At 45.7% G+C, this 17861-nt stretch overlaps 1 protein-coding gene across 3 annotated transcripts; it reads right to left on the minus strand.

Annotated features, from left to right (window-relative positions):
• Window positions 1–1045: 1045 nt before the first annotated feature.
• CCT7 (chaperonin containing TCP1 subunit 7) lies at window positions 1046–17853 on the minus strand. Of its 3 annotated transcripts, XM_057742644.1 has the most exons (12): window positions 17682–17853; window positions 12440–12593; window positions 11688–11794; window positions 10168–10293; window positions 9485–9537; window positions 8957–9128; window positions 5542–5706; window positions 4531–4719; window positions 3525–3622; window positions 3042–3174; window positions 2342–2548; window positions 1046–1424 (listed from the first exon to the last, which is right to left on the minus strand). In XM_057742644.1, the coding sequence occupies exons 1-12, from the start codon at window positions 17685–17687 to the stop codon at window positions 1203–1205; spliced, it is 1632 nt and encodes a 543-aa protein (XP_057598627.1). In that variant the 5' UTR covers window positions 17688–17853; the 3' UTR covers window positions 1046–1202. The 3 variants fall into 3 exon arrangements, with proteins under 3 accessions (XP_057598627.1, XP_057598628.1, XP_057598629.1); XM_057742645.1 differs by lacking the exon at window positions 10168–10293 and having other exon boundaries at window positions 17682–17832; XM_057742646.1 differs by lacking the exons at window positions 9485–9537; window positions 11688–11794; window positions 12440–12593; window positions 17682–17853 and having other exon boundaries at window positions 1052–1424; window positions 10168–10229.
• Window positions 17854–17861: the final 8 nt, after the last annotated feature.

The raw sequence follows: 17861 nt of genomic DNA on the forward strand, positions 1-17861 counted from the left end.
AGACCAGTTCCCCATCATGGTCTGGCTAAACTTTCCCATTTTACAAAATGGGGTTGCCCCAGTGATTTGATTACCCAGGTCTTGAAGTTATTTAAATCAGAGGCTTAAACTGTGTGTGGCTCTAGCATCAAACAAGTAGATGGGCACTTATCCCCACAACTCTATTACTGTCATCATATAGGTAGAACAACTGAAAAAAATTTACTTAAGGACTATCAAGTTAGAAGGGATGCCAAACTCCAAAGTCTGGGCCTGCCACCACCCCTATTCTGCTTTTGAGTTCATCTAACTAGGAGTGGTTGGAACTCGGGTTTTTTTAAAAAAAATTACTTCCCAGATTCAGGGAGCAGACGCTTCCTATTACAGCTAGCTGCAGGCCAACTCTTCAGACTAGCATAATCGAGGAGGCAGTTAGACTCTGCTGATTTTGCTCATCTGTGCTGGCTGTTCTAAACTTCCACTGGTCAGAAGAAAGCAGAAGGGACCCCCAGGATCATTGGTGGCTGAACTGAGATCGGGTGGCTCCTGCAGCCACCTCCTCAATGGACTTACTTCTAAGAAGTCACAAGAGTTTAGAAAGGATGTGTCGTCTCTGAAACATTCCTCCAAAAGCCCGCAACCTCAAGATCTTGAATAAGAAGGATGAAAAGACTGAGCCAAAAGAATACAGAAGTAGCAGGGGTAGACAAGGTAATGTAATGTATTTAACTCAAACCCAGAGAAACCCTGGGAGCAGTGCCAGGTGAGGCCAGGGCTAAATAAGATGCCAGAAGAAAAGGAAGCACTCCACATCTCCCAGCCGCTTCTAGGACTGAGAAAGCAAAACTTTCAGACGGGCCATTCAGGTGGAGCTCCTCTCCTGGCAGAGTGGACCTACACTCTGCTCAACAATGACTAGAGACTGTGGAGGGCTCAGCCCAAAAGGAGGGAGGATGATTTTCTCTTTTCTACCTGTTGGGTGAGTACATATAATGCTACACTTCTGAGCTGCAGTTGAGACATTTATGAGTAAAACTCCTGTGCCCAAAGAATTTGCAAAATGCACTCTAAGTCTTTTAAGTTCTGTTTATTTAAATAACCTCCAGTGAGAACAGAGTGGGACAAATACTACCCCTTCTCCTTGTAATACCATTGGACCAAGACAGAATAAGCACAGCCTGCAGGCAGCCTGCTGGCCACTCACGTGAGGGCTGGGGTGCCTCTCAATGAGGGCGGCCACGACCTCGGCCCCGGCCAGCAGCTGGCGGAGCGTCCACTGTTGAGCGAGGGTTCTTGATGGTTTCGTCTACGGACACAATAAGGCACGCAGCCTCGGAGGCTGCAGTCAGGGCGTTGCTCCGCACCACGGCGGGCTCCCACACGAAGGCCTCAAAGTTGTCAGCGATGTCCTCACTGTTGATGTCCACCCCATACCACATGCCCCCCTGAAACGGCAGGCAAAGAGGCAAAGTGATGTGGAACTGCTCTCAGATTTCTTCTTGCACACCCTCTGAACGGCTCGGATTAACAGGAATCCTCAGGCTCTCTGAACCTGCTGGCATCTCCCTGAGGAAGGTGGCATCCCAACAGGAGCCTAGAAGCTGCGTCCCATGTCCCCCCGCCCCCTCTAAACCCGAGACGTGTTCACCACAGAAGACCTCCTTTCCCAGACAAGCTGCTGGGTTTTAGGGAGGCCCCATCCTCAGGTCACCTGAGTACGGCGTATGTCAAATAATGCTTCTCAAGAACACTTTCCAATCACTTATCTCATTTCATGATCTCCTTGCTTCCATCGGTCCCCATTTTACAGATAAGGAAACTAAGTCACAGAGAAAGTGACTTGCTTAAAGTTCTAACACAGGTCGGAAGTAAAGCCACTCACTGAGTGCCACTGTCATCACATTGAGAACTTAAACAGCACTTAAGTATCTCCAAATGAATATTTGCTAAACAGCAGGTGAATAAATTAAATTCTCAGAGAGGTCACAACTCGGAGGCGGTAAAGACATGGCTGTACTGCTATCAGCAGGGCCCTGGAGTGCTTCACCACTACACCGAGGGACCCAGTACACACAGTCAGTATGTACTCTCAGGCAGAAGGCCACAGGGTTCCTTTGGTTCCTCTCACTGCACTGTGAGGAGTGATCAGACTCTTGGAAGAAGCACTGAACAAACCCTGGAACCACCAGTTCCGGCACTGTGTTTCTCCTTCTGACCTCAGAGGAGGCAGTCAGTTGGCACTGGGTTTGGTTCCAGCACTATCACCTGGGCTGACCACGCAGCGCGTGAGTAAGCACAGCACACACTCAGAATCTAGCCCCACCCACCCAGCCCCTGGACCTGGAGATGAGGAATAACCCACCTGGGCATGCCGAGCCCGCAGCTTGTTGAGGATGTTTGTGGCATCAAAGCCGGCATTGTCACACAGCTGGCGTGGGATAATTTCCAAGGCCTTCGCATAGGCCCCGATCAATAGCTGCTGTTTTCCTGGAATGGTCCTTGAGTAATCTCGCAGGTACTTTGAGAGCTCCATCTCGATGGCACCGCCACCAGCCACCACTGAATCATTCTGCAGAGACCAGACCCACCTCTAAATGCAAGGGGTCCCCTGGTTTAAACTCCAGTCATGGCCAAATTGGGCCACTCAGTCAATAGGCCCCTCTAGCCCAGAAAGAGGGTTGGTTTCTCATTCCCTCCCTCAGCCGAAGCTGCAGGAAGCCCAGAACATGGACTTTGTCTAGCACACCCCAACTTCAATCTGGTGAACCTTATGGTTTCTGACCATCTTCAAGGTCACCTGTAGCTTGAGAACACTGGCACAATCCCTGGGATGGCTGACTCCATCAGCTCCACAGCTGCTCACAGAACAAGTCTTGGCTTTTAAGGCAGCAGCACTTATTTTAAGAGACTAAAGCTGTTTCTTTATGATCTGTGAGACAAATCAGGGCCCACACGCTCAGCATGGAAGGACAGGATATATAGGGAAGGCATCACCACACAAATCCAAGGTCTTATCAGCTCAAGAGGCAGAGTGAGCTGTGCAGTCTGGAAGCCCCCAGTACCTTGATGGCCCTCCTGACGATCATGATGGCATCGTGCAGGGACCGCTCTGTCTCCTCCATAAACTGCTCAGCGCCACCACGGAGGATGATGGTGCAAGTCTTGGCCTTGGGACAGCCAGTGAAGAAATTGTACCTACACCCAGGGTCAAATCATACTTGTGAACTCCTGTCAAGTCCTTCTAACACTCAGCAGCTGCTCTTCTGTTCCGAAGGTTCTGCAAGCCCACCCTTAAAGACATGTTCTTGGGAAGGTTTAGGGCTGTACCACAGGGTTATAAAAGACTGTTGAGTCAGACTTTAGACTCAACTTGATCTTCTTTCCTTCCAAAACACTACATATCCAAGCTCTTTACATTCCAAGAGATACAAGACCTCAGAAGAGAGTGGCACCTACCATACCCCAGTGGCATCACACCCCAAAGCTGCCAGAAGGCCATTAGGCTAGTCTAGCAAGCAAACAGGGAGCCCAGGCCTACTGCTCACCTCTCGCCTCCAATCTGTGTCTCTTCAAAGACCTGGCAGCGGCCCAGCACATCTGACGACAGAGCGTTCACACTGGTCTGGATGGAGCCCCCACAAGCCTGAGGAACACAAGACAAGATCATCTAGCAGTGAAAGCTCACACAAGGCCAAAAGTGAACTTCCTGCCACCTACTCTCAAAGCCAATTCCCATGTTAGAATGTCATGGTGCCCCAGAGCTCTCTGCACTGGATGAGCCACTCTCACCCTTGACCTCCAGGCTCCCTCTAGAAGAGGTGAAAACAAAATAACTAAGACACATGAAGGGCAAACAAGCCTGATTAAAAGGAGACGGTGACCCTTTGCTTCACCCAACGCCCTCTCCCCTAAACTAGGGTGCTTCAGTCCCAGCAACTGAAGTCAGGATCAGTGCTTTAGACCTAAACCATCTTTGATGAGATGCTGAAGAAGAAAGGGAGGAGGCTTTCCTGGCCAGTGGTTAAGAATCCACTTTTCAATGCAGGTGACTTGGGTTCGATCCCTGGTTGGGGAACTAAGCTCGCATGCTGCAACTACTGAGCACGTGAGCCACAACTAGAGAGCCTGTGTGCTGCAGCTACAGAGCCCATGCACCACAACTAGAGAGAAGCCCATGTGCTTCAATGAAAGATTCTGCATGCTGCAACTAAGACCTCACACAGCCAAAAGTAAAATACATACTTTAAAAAAAAAAAGAAGAAAGGGAGGAAACCTGGCCAGAAGCATCAAGACTGGAGCTTAGCCAGTTAATCACAGCACTACTGCTAGGTTCCCTCACAAATCAGCTTTCCTGACTTGCTTGGTCAGATTAAATAACTCCTGCACACTGAGCATACATACACCGGAACGGGAGTGTTTCATGGCAAAAACAGTTAGGAAGACAGGTCTAGCCAACGACTCCAGTACACCAGGGGTAAGTGAAACCCACCCTACCCCACCCCAGCCCCTGGACCACAAAGACCAAGCAGCAGCCTGTGAAGCTTTGGTTACCATCATTGTCCTCTTCAGATCCTCCTCCGGCACTCGGCCAGCACAGAACATGTCCCTGTCAGCAAAGTACTGGGTGGCCACGTCCCCAATGGGGAGTTTGGACAAGACGACTTTGGCTCCGGAGTGGTGGATCCTCTCTAACTTGTCATAAAGAATGTTCCACTCAGCATCAACAATTGCCTGATAATCCTGAAGAGACCCAGAAAAGGATGAGGATGCTTTGGGGTAGAGGTTAGCCTATATGGTATGTTAAAATATAACCCCCACCCCCCAAATAAAATATACTGATTTTGTGGGGAATTAACAGGGATAAACAGAATAACCTCCCCTCAGTCCAAATAAACAAGGACCCTATAAGGTAACTTAGGAACCACCTAAAACTTTCAAACACAAAAGCAGAAAGTAACCCCAGGACTGGGAGCTACTTCAGAGCTGGCATTTGCTAAGGTTTGAGACATAGTTTCGCCTGGCTAAGTTCTAGCTCCTCTGAGGCACTGTACCCATGGAGTTCCCAACAACAAAACCTTTTCCCCTAAAGGCCATTCTGTGTTGGGGACACATCTTCCAAGAATACTTGCTTATAGCTGGGTGACACTGCCACCTCCAGCGACAGCCTTGATGATATCAGTGTTGGGAGCACACACCTGTCCCTGCAGCATGGGACCCAGTTTAGAAGGGGCAGAGCTCACATCTGCCCAAATAGGAGGAATCAAAATACTGGGCTTACTATATAGCTGAAAGGCCCCTGCTAGCCCCTCCCCTGGAGCCAGAGGATAATATCTCAGCAGATTTGTCCTATCCAAACCTGCTCATGTCCAGGTCACTCAGAGAGTATAGAGATAGAAAAGAAGTGGGCCCAGTATTTAAACATCAATATTTAAGGGGACAGGAGGAGAAAGGAGCCCATAAGCTACCTGAGAAACAGAGCTAAGCCCAAGATGGCCACAAAGGCCAAGGCTTTGGCCCAGAATGTTGCCCACTTCCATGCCACTGCCAACTGGTAGGGCCTACCTCAACTGTGTGGACTCTGATTTCCGCATTATCTTTCTCAGCTTTCAGCTCAAGCTCAACATTTAAAAGCGCAATCATTGGATCATGGTACTTTTTGGGCTGCATTTCAAACCCAGCATAAGAGAAAGTCTTCTTGAATGCGACGCCAGCTACAAGCTGGGACTCCTGTTTTAAAAAAACAAACAGTTCAACAGTTCAGTACTGGCATGAAATGAAATCAAAATCAAGTTAGTGGTGTGCTGGACTAATGTATGTCCATTTCTGTGAACCTTACAGTTAACCCTGTTTTTATTTCACTGCTGTAACAAAGTTTTCTTATCACCCTAAAAGCTAGGAAAACTTTGGTTGTCCCTTCAGTGTAAGGAAAATCACTTAGCTTGCAGAGACTAAGCATGGTAGAGGCCTGTTTGGGTTGTCCTCTAAAGCACTTTGATCCTCATTCCCCACCTCCCAGTCTTCTACTGCACGTACGTACACATACCCCTCCCTACCTGCACAGCACGTGAGCGCACACATACCTGTGTGCTGAAGCCTAAGTGCTTCCTCCTTCCAGAAGATGAAAACAAAGGTTCTCAGGGTCAGAATTTCCTGCAGTTCCCAAGCTATCATTGTGGTTTCTCCCATCTCGATCCCTCAAAATATGAACTACTACCACCTGCTCCATAACAGAGCTTGCTGTGGGGTGGATTTAACAGCAGGGCATAATAGAAACCATGTTGCACTTGGGGATACTTCAGCAGTATCAGAAGACAGGTTCAAATCTCAGATCCTTTTTACTATGACCTAGTCATTTCCCACTCCACAGAGGAGGGTATATTCAGTAAGTGAAGTAAGTCAGAAAGAGAAAGACAAATACTGTATGATATCACTTATATATGTGGAATCTAAAATATGACACAAATAAACATCTACAAACAGAAAGAGACTCACAGACATGGAAAACAGACCTGTGGTTGCCAAGGGGGAGGAAAGGTGGGAGAGGGATGGATTAGGAATCTGGGATTAGCAGATGCAAACTATTATATATAGAATGGTGCAATCAGGGAATGAGAAGCCATTTGCAGTTGCTGGAATACAAACTAAAATGGCAGGGACCAGTTTAGGAGAATCTTAAAGGCTCTGCTAAGGCCTGATTCTGATCCTGTAGGCAATGTGGAACCCCAAAAGGCTTTACACACAGTGTAAATTGGGGAACTTCACCCTGCAACAAAAAAATAAATAAAATAAAATGGACTTGGGGGATACAAGAATGGAGAAAGAGTGACCACTATTGGGACAATGGTCTAGTAAGAGAGACAGATTTAAGGAATAAATTACAAATTGGTAGGTAAAATGAAACAACAGTGATCAACAGGTTGTGGGGAATTGGAAATATTTTTAAGCATGACCCTAGATTTCTGGGTTGAGTGACTGAATAATGGTGGTGACACCAACTATGTCAGGAAATACAGAAAATATTATAGGTTTAGAGGACAAGATAATGAGTTCAGTAGCAGGGAGATACGGAGTGTGAAGCTCAGGGAGAGGTAGGGCTGAAAATATACACCAGGAGGTTTTCAGTTAATCCTGAGAATAAGTAAATAATTACTACCACCATTTACTGAATTCTGTGTGTCAGGTATTAAGGGTTTTACACGCTTTTAAGAGATGTGGGACAGTCTGAAGAATGTGTGTAGCTTGGAGTTCCTGGCTTTCTCACCAGGTTCTGGGACTTCCCTGGCGGTCCAGTGGTTAAGACTTTGCCTCCTGGGACTACCCTGGTAGCTCAGTGGTTAAGAATCTGCCTGCCAATGCAGGGGACACGGGTTCGATCCCTGGTCCAGGAAGATCCCACATGCCGCGGAGCAACTAAGCCCGTGAGCCACACTACTGAGCATGTGCTCCAGAGCCTGTGAGCCACAACTACTGAGCCCACATGCTGTAACTACTAAAGCCTAGATCCTGTGCTCTGCGACAAGAGAAGCCACCACAATGAGAAGCCCATGCACCAGAATGAAGAAGAGTAGCCCCCGCTCGCCACAACTAGAGAAAGCCTGCACGCACCAACAAAGATCCAACACAGCCAAAAAACAAAAACAAACTTTGCCTTCCAATGCAGGGGGTGCAGGTTCAATTCCCTGGTTGAGGACCCTTGTGACCACAAAACCAAAATACAAAACAGAAGCAATATTGTAACAAATTCAATAAAGACTTCTAAAATGGTCCACATCAAAAACAAAAACAAAAAAAAGAGAGAGAGAGAGATTATTAGTTTTGTTTCCTAGTTTAGTGAATACCAATCTAATCTCAAGGGTTTATGGAAGTAGGAAGGTCCAGGAGAAGATGGAATATTGCTACCGAAGCAATGTGTAAAGAAAAAGTCAGCAAGTCATGATGTAGAGAATGGGCTGAAACATGAGTGGCGGTGGGGGCTGAAGACAGGGGCTGGTTCAGATGACCTCCAGATTCCTCACAGCTTTATTAAAAGAACCTCATCCCACTGACATGCGCCATGACAGGAAGATGAGGGAAATGGACAGAATGAAAATACCATTTGGAGGGGCTGAAGTCAAAGAACAAAAAGTAAAGGGCCAGTACATGGTATTTCAAGTAGGTCTTGTCCTGTCCAAATCACCTCAGGCTGAGGTCACCAAGGAAGAGTAAAGTAAGAAGTAGGGCAGGCCAAAGATTAGAAAAGGTCCAAAGCAGCATGGCGGCACCAACATCAAAGAATGTTTCCAGAGAGATACTTCTGTGTTAAAAAGAACAAAGTTATAGTTACGCTGTGCAACACAGCAGCCACTAGCCACGTCACTATTTAAATTTAAATAAGTGAAAAAATATGTTGTTAAACAGACAAAAGCAAGTTGCAGAACGTTATGTATTACAAATGAACATTTGTTTAATAAAACAATATTTACATTTGCACTTACAGATGCACAGACTACTTCTGGAAGGACACATACACAGAGTTAATAGTGGTTATATTTGGGGCAGGAATGTTGTAGGGGACATGTTTTTTTTCCTTTAGGACTTTGTACACAGTTTGGATTATTATCTATTCAAAATAAATGAATAAAAGAAGGGAGTGCCCATATCACTTGGAGAAGAATGGACTGAAAAGTACTTCTCATACTTATTGAGAGGGTTTTAGATAATTTATCAGAGCCCTATCCCCTACCACATTAACACTGAGATTCTGAAAATCAGCCAGTTTAATCTTCCATTTCACTGACAAGTAAGTATAGGTCCGCAGAAGTTACAAAATGCACCCATAGGAGACAGCCTGTAGCGACAGTATGGGGAACACAGGTCCAGTCTGCCTTCCAGCTCAACGTGCATTCTCTCTATTCCTGTAATGTGTGCTCTACACCAAGCTGTCTTGAAGGGTCAGTGTGAAAGCAAGAGCCTCCTAGAGAGGCCACAGCAGGCTTACCTCTAGGGCTCCACCCTGCACCTTCTTGATTCCAATCATTTTAAGCTGCAGCAAGTCATCAAGCATCATCACCGCATCCACCACCATCTTAGCGAAGAAGGCTTTCTGCTGGGAGATCAGCTTGGAGCTCAGAGCAGTCATGGCACACTTCTCTAGCAGCTTCCTCTGCTCCCTGGGACACAAAGGTAGGACCTGCATCAGGCCTTGAAAGCCCCTCTTATCTGACTCTATTGCAATGTGGAGACAGCTTCTATTCTAGCTTCTAAACTCCGCCTTCAACAACTTCATCTTCTGTATCTTTAGGGCAGATTATCAGTGACAGATGGTGACTGCAGTCAAAGACCTCATGAGTGACAGCTCTTAAACTACAGTCTACAGCCTTTCTTGTACTGTATGGGCTGGGGCACAGCCAGGGGTCTAGCAAGAGCCAAACAGCCCCAGGCTATGCATGGATTCCACACGCTTCTGCTTCTGCATCTCATTTGGCCACGGAAGTCAAAGTTCTGACAAAGCTCACTGCAAACTTACACTTTATCCTCCTTCTTCACAGTCACGGCAATCTCTTTGATCTTGTTAACTGCCTGCCAAGAACAGAAGTTGGGTGAGTCTCTCATGCTAAAGACAAACTGGAGAAGTGGATCCCAATCTCTCTTGCTAGTCCTTAATCTGTTTACTCCCAAATCTTAAGCATTTCTACACTATAGCTGAAACATTTCTAAGTCTTCTAGCTGCCCATAAAAATATAAATCTCTATAGTTTAGAAAATGCCCAAAGTTAGAAATGTAGAGTAGGTATAGTTCTGAAGAATCATCATGTATGATTTCATTTTAATGTCACCACCCCAAAACAGAAATAGTAAAGAGAAAGTAAGGCACAGAGGAACTGACTTAGCCCAGGTTATAGAATGAAAGTCAAAGGTCAATAAAAGCAAGGTCTCAAGATATGCCATGAAGTACATGATAAAAACAAAAATAGTTCTCACCAAGAGCCTATGACAGGCCTACATCATAGTCTATCAGGTAACCTGAGGCTTCAAGAGATTAAGTAACACACCTAGTCAACAGCTACTGAATGGTAGAACTGAGAGTCCTAAGAGCAGAATTCAGAAAATGTCCAAAGAACCTTGTTCCCAGTCCCTCCATACCCCAGACAGTATCCTAAGAGAAATACAAAGGTGCACAAGGCACCCCAGTTCACCAGCACTCTCATACCAACTGAGTGGCAGTGCGGAAAGCTCGGATGATGATCTGTGGGTGCAAACCTTCCTCCACATAGGGTTTCACCTGCTTCAGAAACTCTGCAGCCAGCAGGGTCACTGAGGTGGTGCCATCACCGACCTGGAAGAGGATGACAGTAAATTCACGTTTCCTCATGTTCAGGGATAAAGCCCCAAAACTCCATCTCAAAGGCAACCTACCCATTTAAACTGAGGACTGTTTAAATGGATGTTAAGCCTTTTCTGGGAAGCATAGCTTTTTGCAACAAGTAGAAGAAAGGTGTTGGTGGATAGCTATTCATCCCATCAAATGGTCCTGGGCCACAAAATTAATTCCCCAGCCAGGCCCGTTCTCCAAAGAGGACTGATTTGGACATTTCCACAGAATATGAAATCATACATGCAAATTAACCGAGAACTTATTATGGACAAGGTACTATGATCAATAAGACAGTTTCAGACGTGCTTATAAAACAATGCTTACGTGTCACAAATAGCAAGAGGTATGAGATGAAGAATAAACCTTACTTTTAACGAAGGAAAAAAGAATAAGAGCTTTCTCTCTCTCTTCAAGAATAAGAGCTTTTAAAAAAACTGGCTAACCTCTGATTTAGAAGAAACATTTTTTACTCACTTATGTCCATTGTGTAACATAAGCTATTTTAGGGAGAAAAAAAGGCTCCTGTGGCAAAGGGTTTAAGCTGCCAAATTCCTGGACAGAAAAATATTCCTGGGACTTCCCTGGTGGCTCAGTGGTTAAGACTTCAAGCTCCCAATGCAGGGGGCCCAGGTTTGAACCCCGGTCAGGGAACTAGATCCCATAGGCACGCTGCAACTAAAGAGTCCGCCTGCCACAAACAACACCCACTGCAACCAATTAACCAAATAAATAAATACCAAAAAAAGAAAAAAAGGTATCCCTTTGTTGAAAATATTAACAGATCAAATCCAGACTCTTCTCACTTTAATTTTATATAAGCCATACTGTTTTACAGGCTACTGGGTCCTAACAGACCTTTTAATATAACTTGAAGACATATCTATAATACTCTGAAATGCAAACTTGTCTCTCTCAACATTTATTACCAAGACTCTAGTGTTAGAAATGGTTTTTAAAAAGGCAGACAAATTAACATCACTGACTTGCACAGGTTAAAATGGTAAATTTTATGTTATATATATTTTACCACCATAAAAAAATTTTTTTAAAGAAAAAGGTAAACTGGAAATAGTCTCCACCCCATCTTATAAGGCAACCAACAGATGAGAGGTTAAATTATTTACCAAGCAACTCATATGAACGACAGCACACAGGCCTGATCTTAAGATCTCAGCCACATACAGTGGAACAGTAGGAATTTCAGAAGACTATTAATTCCATCTAAATATTTTTATAGGCATGTATTACATGTGAAATTATAATTTTAGATATAAAATCAAAATTTTTAAAGAAAGGAAAACAAAGGAGCAAGCAGGCATGTGTTTCACTGAAACATACAGGTTTGATTTTCCTACCTCAGCATCTTGGGATTTGGCAATGTCCACTAAAGTCTTTGCTGCAGGATGGACAACATCAAGGAGTTTCAGAATTGTGGCTCCATCATTAGAAATTGTTGCTTTGCCTTAAAAGGGACAAACACAAAGTAAAAATGTTAAGACCTTTATTCTTAAATTCCGTCTTCTAGTTGGACTTGGAGCCCATATACACTTTATTGGGATGGGACAGAGGGGCTCGTGGTGGGAATGAACAGAACTTTTTACAGAGTTAGCTCTGTGCACAAAGGGCCACCTAAAATCACACATTTTCAAAGACCATGATCTCCTGATTTTCCCTGAACAGCAAACAGCACACTTCTACTGGATGTAGAAAACATTTTTTAAAATAAGAATAAATAATCATTTAGACATTCTTAACACTTGATACCCTAGTATTTCACTTGTAAATAAATACACAAAAACAAAAGGAGTACTTTGCCTTGGCACCATGATACAATGGGAGTGACCACAGGCAACTCTGGAAGGTTCTATTTGGTGTTTCTAGGCCAAATCTCTCTACAAGGCAACAGGCTCCTGAGCCTGGCCTCTACCACATATTCCCAGGGAGCTCCACATTCAGGACAATCTCCGAAGAGAAACCACTTCACAGTGAGAAATCCTTCAGAGATCTTAAAAGCAGTGGAATTTCTGATGCCAACCTCTGCTAGCCCCAAACACTCTGGAGGCGCTTCCTCTTCTGCACACTGGCCTGAGGAACTCTGCAGACTTACCTCGGCCATCCACAATGAGCTTGTCCATACCACGGGGGCCCAGGGTCGTTCTTACAGCCTCAGCAATCACCTGGCAGGCACTGATGTTACTTACAAGCTGGGGGATGCCTTGGGAGCTATCAGTCCCCTCTTTCAACAGGATAACTGGTGTGGGCTGGAGAAGAACGAGCAATTGACTGGATTAATAATAATAATAATAATTCATAAGATTTAAGGAGGGAGAGGAAAAATGATACCCTCTCCCCAATAACAGAAATATCCGGAGGCCATTTTAAACCGCATGCCCCGACTGTCCATCCACTACATCCATTCCTTAAACAGCCCCTACCTCCAGAGATAGCATCCCTGCAGACGTGTGAGAAAATGGTTTGAGAAACACTGATTTAGTCAAAAAGAACAAATCAAATAATGTGTTCTCCAGTGCCCAGCTGAATAAGCACAGTCCTTTCAACGGCTGACCCTATTCCCTGTGTTGATGAATTAGGCCACCGCACAGGAGGAAACAGGCCATGCTCAGTGTTCACCCTCCAGCAAACATCCATTTAGCTGCATTAGAGCATAATTGCAGAGAAGTAGATGGGGCACTGATGCAAAACATGAGGTGCCAATAGCTTCAGATGTTGTCCTGGAGATGCCCAGGCAGACAGCTTTACCAATGATGTTTAGCTGGAGTGCAGGGTAATGGCTAGGCAGAGAAACAAATGGCACCTTTGTCCTACCTCACAAAATGACAATAAATCTAACTCGTACAGAATGTTTCTCTCTCTCATACTGGTTCCATAAAGCTTCCTTGTGACTAATCTCCAACCAGATACCCTAAACAAGTTTTTCTCTACTTTGCATTGGTCTCCAAAGCAGTCACTATTCTCGTAGCGGCTTAATTTGTGGACCTGCTTTAGAAATTCTGGGAAGACAGGGATATCTGCTTATTTTAAAGGGCCTGCTTAGGAACCTTTGTTCCAGTGACCATTAGCAGACAGGAATTCTTTAGCTTAGCAAACAAGACTGCTTTCTTTCTGCATCCAAGCCTGTACCTTCAGAGATGAGCTCATGAACCAGTCCCTGTATTTGTGACTGATTCTATGTGTGTAACACAGATAAGGGTAAATGCTATTTCAAAATTTTTGTTACGTTAGTTATGTGTATGCTATTAGGCTATGCTTTGAAACTTATTTTTTCCTGTGGATTGCAATATAAAGTTTGAAAGTCAGGGCCCATGTCCACCCCGGGGGGTACTTCAGGTTTCCCAGCAGGGAAGGCACAGGGCTGTCTCAGCCCAACAAAAAGGAGCCAGGAATTCACACACTAGGACATCGAGTAACCCATGAGGCTGACTCTACATTAACTGAGCACTTTCTTTAAAAATGTGACTCCTTTGGCCAGTGTAGCTGGAGGGTAGTGAGTAAGTGGAAGACTGGAATGAGGCTGAAGAAGCAGGCAGGAACCAGATGACTACTCACTCAGACTATTGTAAGGAGTGCAGATTTTATTCCTACAAAGTAGGGAAGCCCTGGAAAGGCTTTTAGCAGTGAAATGGCACAGTCTAATCTACATTGGTTAAAAAAAACAAAAAACAACTATAGAAAATGGGTAAGAAGAGGCAAGATATAATGTGCAAATGCATAAAAACAGGCTGGAAAGATGCACAACAAACTCTAATGAGTAAGAGCAGTAGTAAAGAAAGTTTTGACACTTGGATATTTTGTTTTGTTTCAACTTTTTCTAACAAACGTATCACATATCACTTTTTTTCTTTTCCTTGAAAAATACTTATTGCATAATTCCCTAAAACTGCAGCCAGGCATGGGCTGGAAGGAAAATTCCTTCCTTTTCATGGTAGTACCCTAGGTCTGGTGGCAAGAAATGGCTTCTCTATACTCTCAGCATTCCTTCAGGTCCCTTGCAACGAAAGCTGTTCCCCCCCTAAAGGCCCCACCTTCTCCCAGTCCTGCTCAATCATTCCTCAGGGAAGCCTCAAGCCATCTTTGGTCCAACTCTGCTCCAGATGGAGTCTTACACTTTAAATCAAAAACCAACTCGAGAACTTCCCTGGTGGTGCAGTGGCTAAGAATCCACCTGCCAACGCAGAGAACAAGGGTTTGATCCCTGGTGTGGGAAGATCCCACATGCCAAGGAACAACTAAGCCCGTGCACCACAACTACTGAGCCTGCCCTCTACAGCCCATGCGCCACAACAAGAGAAGCCACTGCACTGAGAAGCCTGTGCACCACAACAAAAAGTAGCCCTGGCTTGCCACAACTAGAGAGAAAGCCCCAGCACAACAACGAAGACCCAACACAGCCAAAAACAAAACAAAACAAACACAAACAAAACCAGTAAACAAACCCACAAAACACCAACCCCCCTCCCCCCAACTTCAGTCTTAATCCTTTCCTACTTTCTTCACCAGATTCTTTCACCTCTTCAAGGCTAACCTATTCAGTGTTTTTATAAACTTTTTCTCACCTCTATCTCCAAATTGTACTCCCACCTAGAAGAGCCACACTGCCATGTTCTACCAAAACTGCTTTCTTACCACTAGGCCCGCAATTCCTCAGAGCCTCTGTTCTTCCTAGGTTTCTCAACAGCAGTTAACATGGGCATTGGGAGTAGGGGATCCCATAACTCTCTCTGCTCCTTCTTGAGCATAATGTTTATATTGCCATCTATCTTAAAGCACAAACTTCCCAAAGGTAAGGACTACACTAATTTCAACGTGTAGAGTGCCTAGATTTGGCCACATACAAAGCAATACACAGAAGCTTTTGGTGCTGAAAATTCAACTGTTAAATAACAGTTGACCCTTGAACAGCATGGGTTTGAAATGGGCGGGTCCACTTATACCTGGATTTTTTTCAGTAGTAAATACTACAGTACTACACTGAGGTTGGTTGAATCTTTGGATACAGAGGAACCCTGGTTACGGAGGGCTGACAATCAAATGCAAATTTTCAACTGAGAGTTGGGTCCCCTAACCCCCAAGTTGTTCAAGGGTCAACTACACTTGAGAGTGCTTTATACAAGCCATGAAATAAGGTGGCAATCAGTTCTTACTTTTGGAAAAGCACCAGCAGTATGATGATCCTAAATTCACTGAGAAAATTCTTAAATACAAAGCAAGAAGGGCTTGGAAGCAGCTCACCATGCTGTCCCCAAGTTCCCTACGCCTTATAGGCCCTGTAGAAATGGCAGGCTGGGTAAAGATATCCTTTGGGGAGGGAAAGGTGGCAGGGCTGGATTGAGCCAAGTCAGGTTAATCGGGACGGGTCCTCTTACATCAGTTCCCTGGGGGCAAGCCCTACTATGGAAAACCCAGCTTCTGACCCTAAGTTACTTTCCAACTGCACTTTTACTCAAGTAAAGAAACAACAGCAGAATCCAGTAATCTGCCAAGGGCATCATGGAAGGCTTGGTAACTTCGGCTTAATAGTCTTCTTCATCCTCCTTAAAAACTTTTATTAAGTATTATTATTAAGCCTGATGCTCTATGAAACAACAGGTGCTCATATCCTAAGGCAAGCAGTGCTCAATAACACCACAAAGGTGTTACATACATTTTGTACGGCTGTACCAAAGTCACAGGACTGAGCCTTCCGGGGAACCGTTTTACCTCTCTTTCAGAATACCAGGTACCAATTCAATAACAGCAAGGAGAATTCCTGGTGAGTGAAGTTTCACACACCAAAAGGAGAACTATAAACAGTCAATACAGCAAGGAAACAGAGCAGGGGTCAGTTTACCACAAATCAAAGGTGGTGGTCTGGAGCCTCTTGGTGAAGGGTTTTTTCACCACTCAGAAGAATCTTGGTTCTGATCTCCTCCTCTGAAGGCCAACCAAAACTCTTATGGTGGCCTCGGCAGGAAGGTGGATAACAGGGAGAAAAGGAAGCAAGCAATCACCTAGAGGAGCTAACATGCTGAGTGTTACTACATGCTGGGCACTTCATATGTGTTCATTCATTTAATCCCCTCTAACAGACTGAGGGCCTGCTCAAAGTCACACACCTTGTAAGTGGCAGAGCTAGTTACAAACCTAGGCATTCAGTGTGGCTCCAGAGCCCTTACTCTCAACTGCTATACCATGCCGCCTCCGCACAGGAGATGCAGATGAGTTCAGGAGTAGGCAATGTTGAAGATGGACTGAAAAAGGCAGCACTGGAGGTATGAAAGGGAGACGGAATAAAGATTAAAGCCAGGTTCCTTCTAGCTTGGGTACAAGCGGGATTCACAGGGCATTTGGTAGTGGAATGAACATCTCACAGGCGTCAGTCTGACATCTGCTAGGTTAGGGAGAAGCTGAGGATGCAGGAAAAGACCAGAGAACTGAGTTGGACTGATAGGCTAAAATGAACGAAGTGAACTGCCAAGTGCACAGGGAACGATATCTCAATCAGGGTTTTGCCTCAAACACTTAAAAGCTGGCCCTGTTCAACAACTCAGGAGACACCACCGAGGTGGTTTGGGACCCACGGAAGGTATCTGCAGCTCTGAGAGAGAAAAAGAGATGCCATGGAAGTGGGGGAGGGGTGGAGGGCTACAGAGAGCCTCCAGGACTCACCAGTCTCCCTAATTTAAGAAAACGAGAACCAGAGTTAGGTGGCCAACTAGAAAAGCCGTCTAATGTCACATCTGGAGAGTCAAACAGAGTCCTCAACAGCAGAGTCTGGTACACTCAATAGGTACTAAGTATGCGTCTACTTAATGAATAAACGAGTGAGCTAACTAAAGTACGAGAGGAGGGGGTCTGTTTCCACTTACACAGCAGCAGGCGGCGGGGGCAATGAGCGACCATAGTTGAGACCTTGGGCTCGGCCCAACATAAGGTCCCCATGCTGCCGCTGCCATTTCTAGGAAGCACCCAGCTTCACATCCTCATTTTCCAGGAAAGCCAACGCTTCCAAGTTTGGCCCTTGACCGCGTATGCACGCTAACCCGCAATCATTTAACCCAGATCATGATTACGGGGGGCTCAAAACACCGGGTGGCCGACGAGGGTTCGCCGCCCCGAAGCATCCTGGGACTTGTAGTCCCCAGCCAGCCCAACCAGCGCCTCCTCTTGAGCCCCACACAGCCCTCGGCGAGGGCCCCTGCTCCGTGCCCGGGCCCACCCACAGACGGGGGTCGGGGCGCGGACCGAGTCAATAAGCAAGGGAGGATCCTACGGGACCGGCCCTGGCCAGGCGGCGCCAGCCACCGACCACATGGCAGCGGATGGAGCCGGATGCGCGAGACGCCACTCACCATCATTTTGTAAGCTTATTCAGCGGCCCGCTATTCCTCTTCTCTTTTTCCGCGCCCGAGCCGCCCAGCAACCCCACAATTCTCAGCGCCAGAGAAATCCCCAGAAGCTTCGCCAAGCCGTTGGCCCGCGAGAGGAAGGGGATGGGCCACTTCCGGCACTCTATGGTTCGCTACCACAGA

The sequence above is a fragment of the Hippopotamus amphibius genome, chromosome 7 (genome assembly GCF_030028045.1).
Source record: "Hippopotamus amphibius kiboko isolate mHipAmp2 chromosome 7, mHipAmp2.hap2, whole genome shotgun sequence".
In the NCBI taxonomy this organism is placed as follows: domain Eukaryota; kingdom Metazoa; phylum Chordata; class Mammalia; order Artiodactyla; family Hippopotamidae; genus Hippopotamus; species Hippopotamus amphibius.

Excerpts from the sequence above, each read along its gene's own strand:
- CCT7 (XM_057742644.1), bottom strand. Across the intron at positions 9,129-9,484 it reads GTGAAGAAGGAGGATAAAGT|GGAGCAGAGGAAGCTGCTAG; the intron begins GTAAGTTTGCAG and ends TTTGTGTCCCAG. Across the intron at positions 5,707-8,956 it reads TGCAGGGTGGAGCCCTAGAG|GAGTCCCAGCTTGTAGCTGG; the intron begins GTAAGCCTGCTG and ends TTTTTAAAACAG.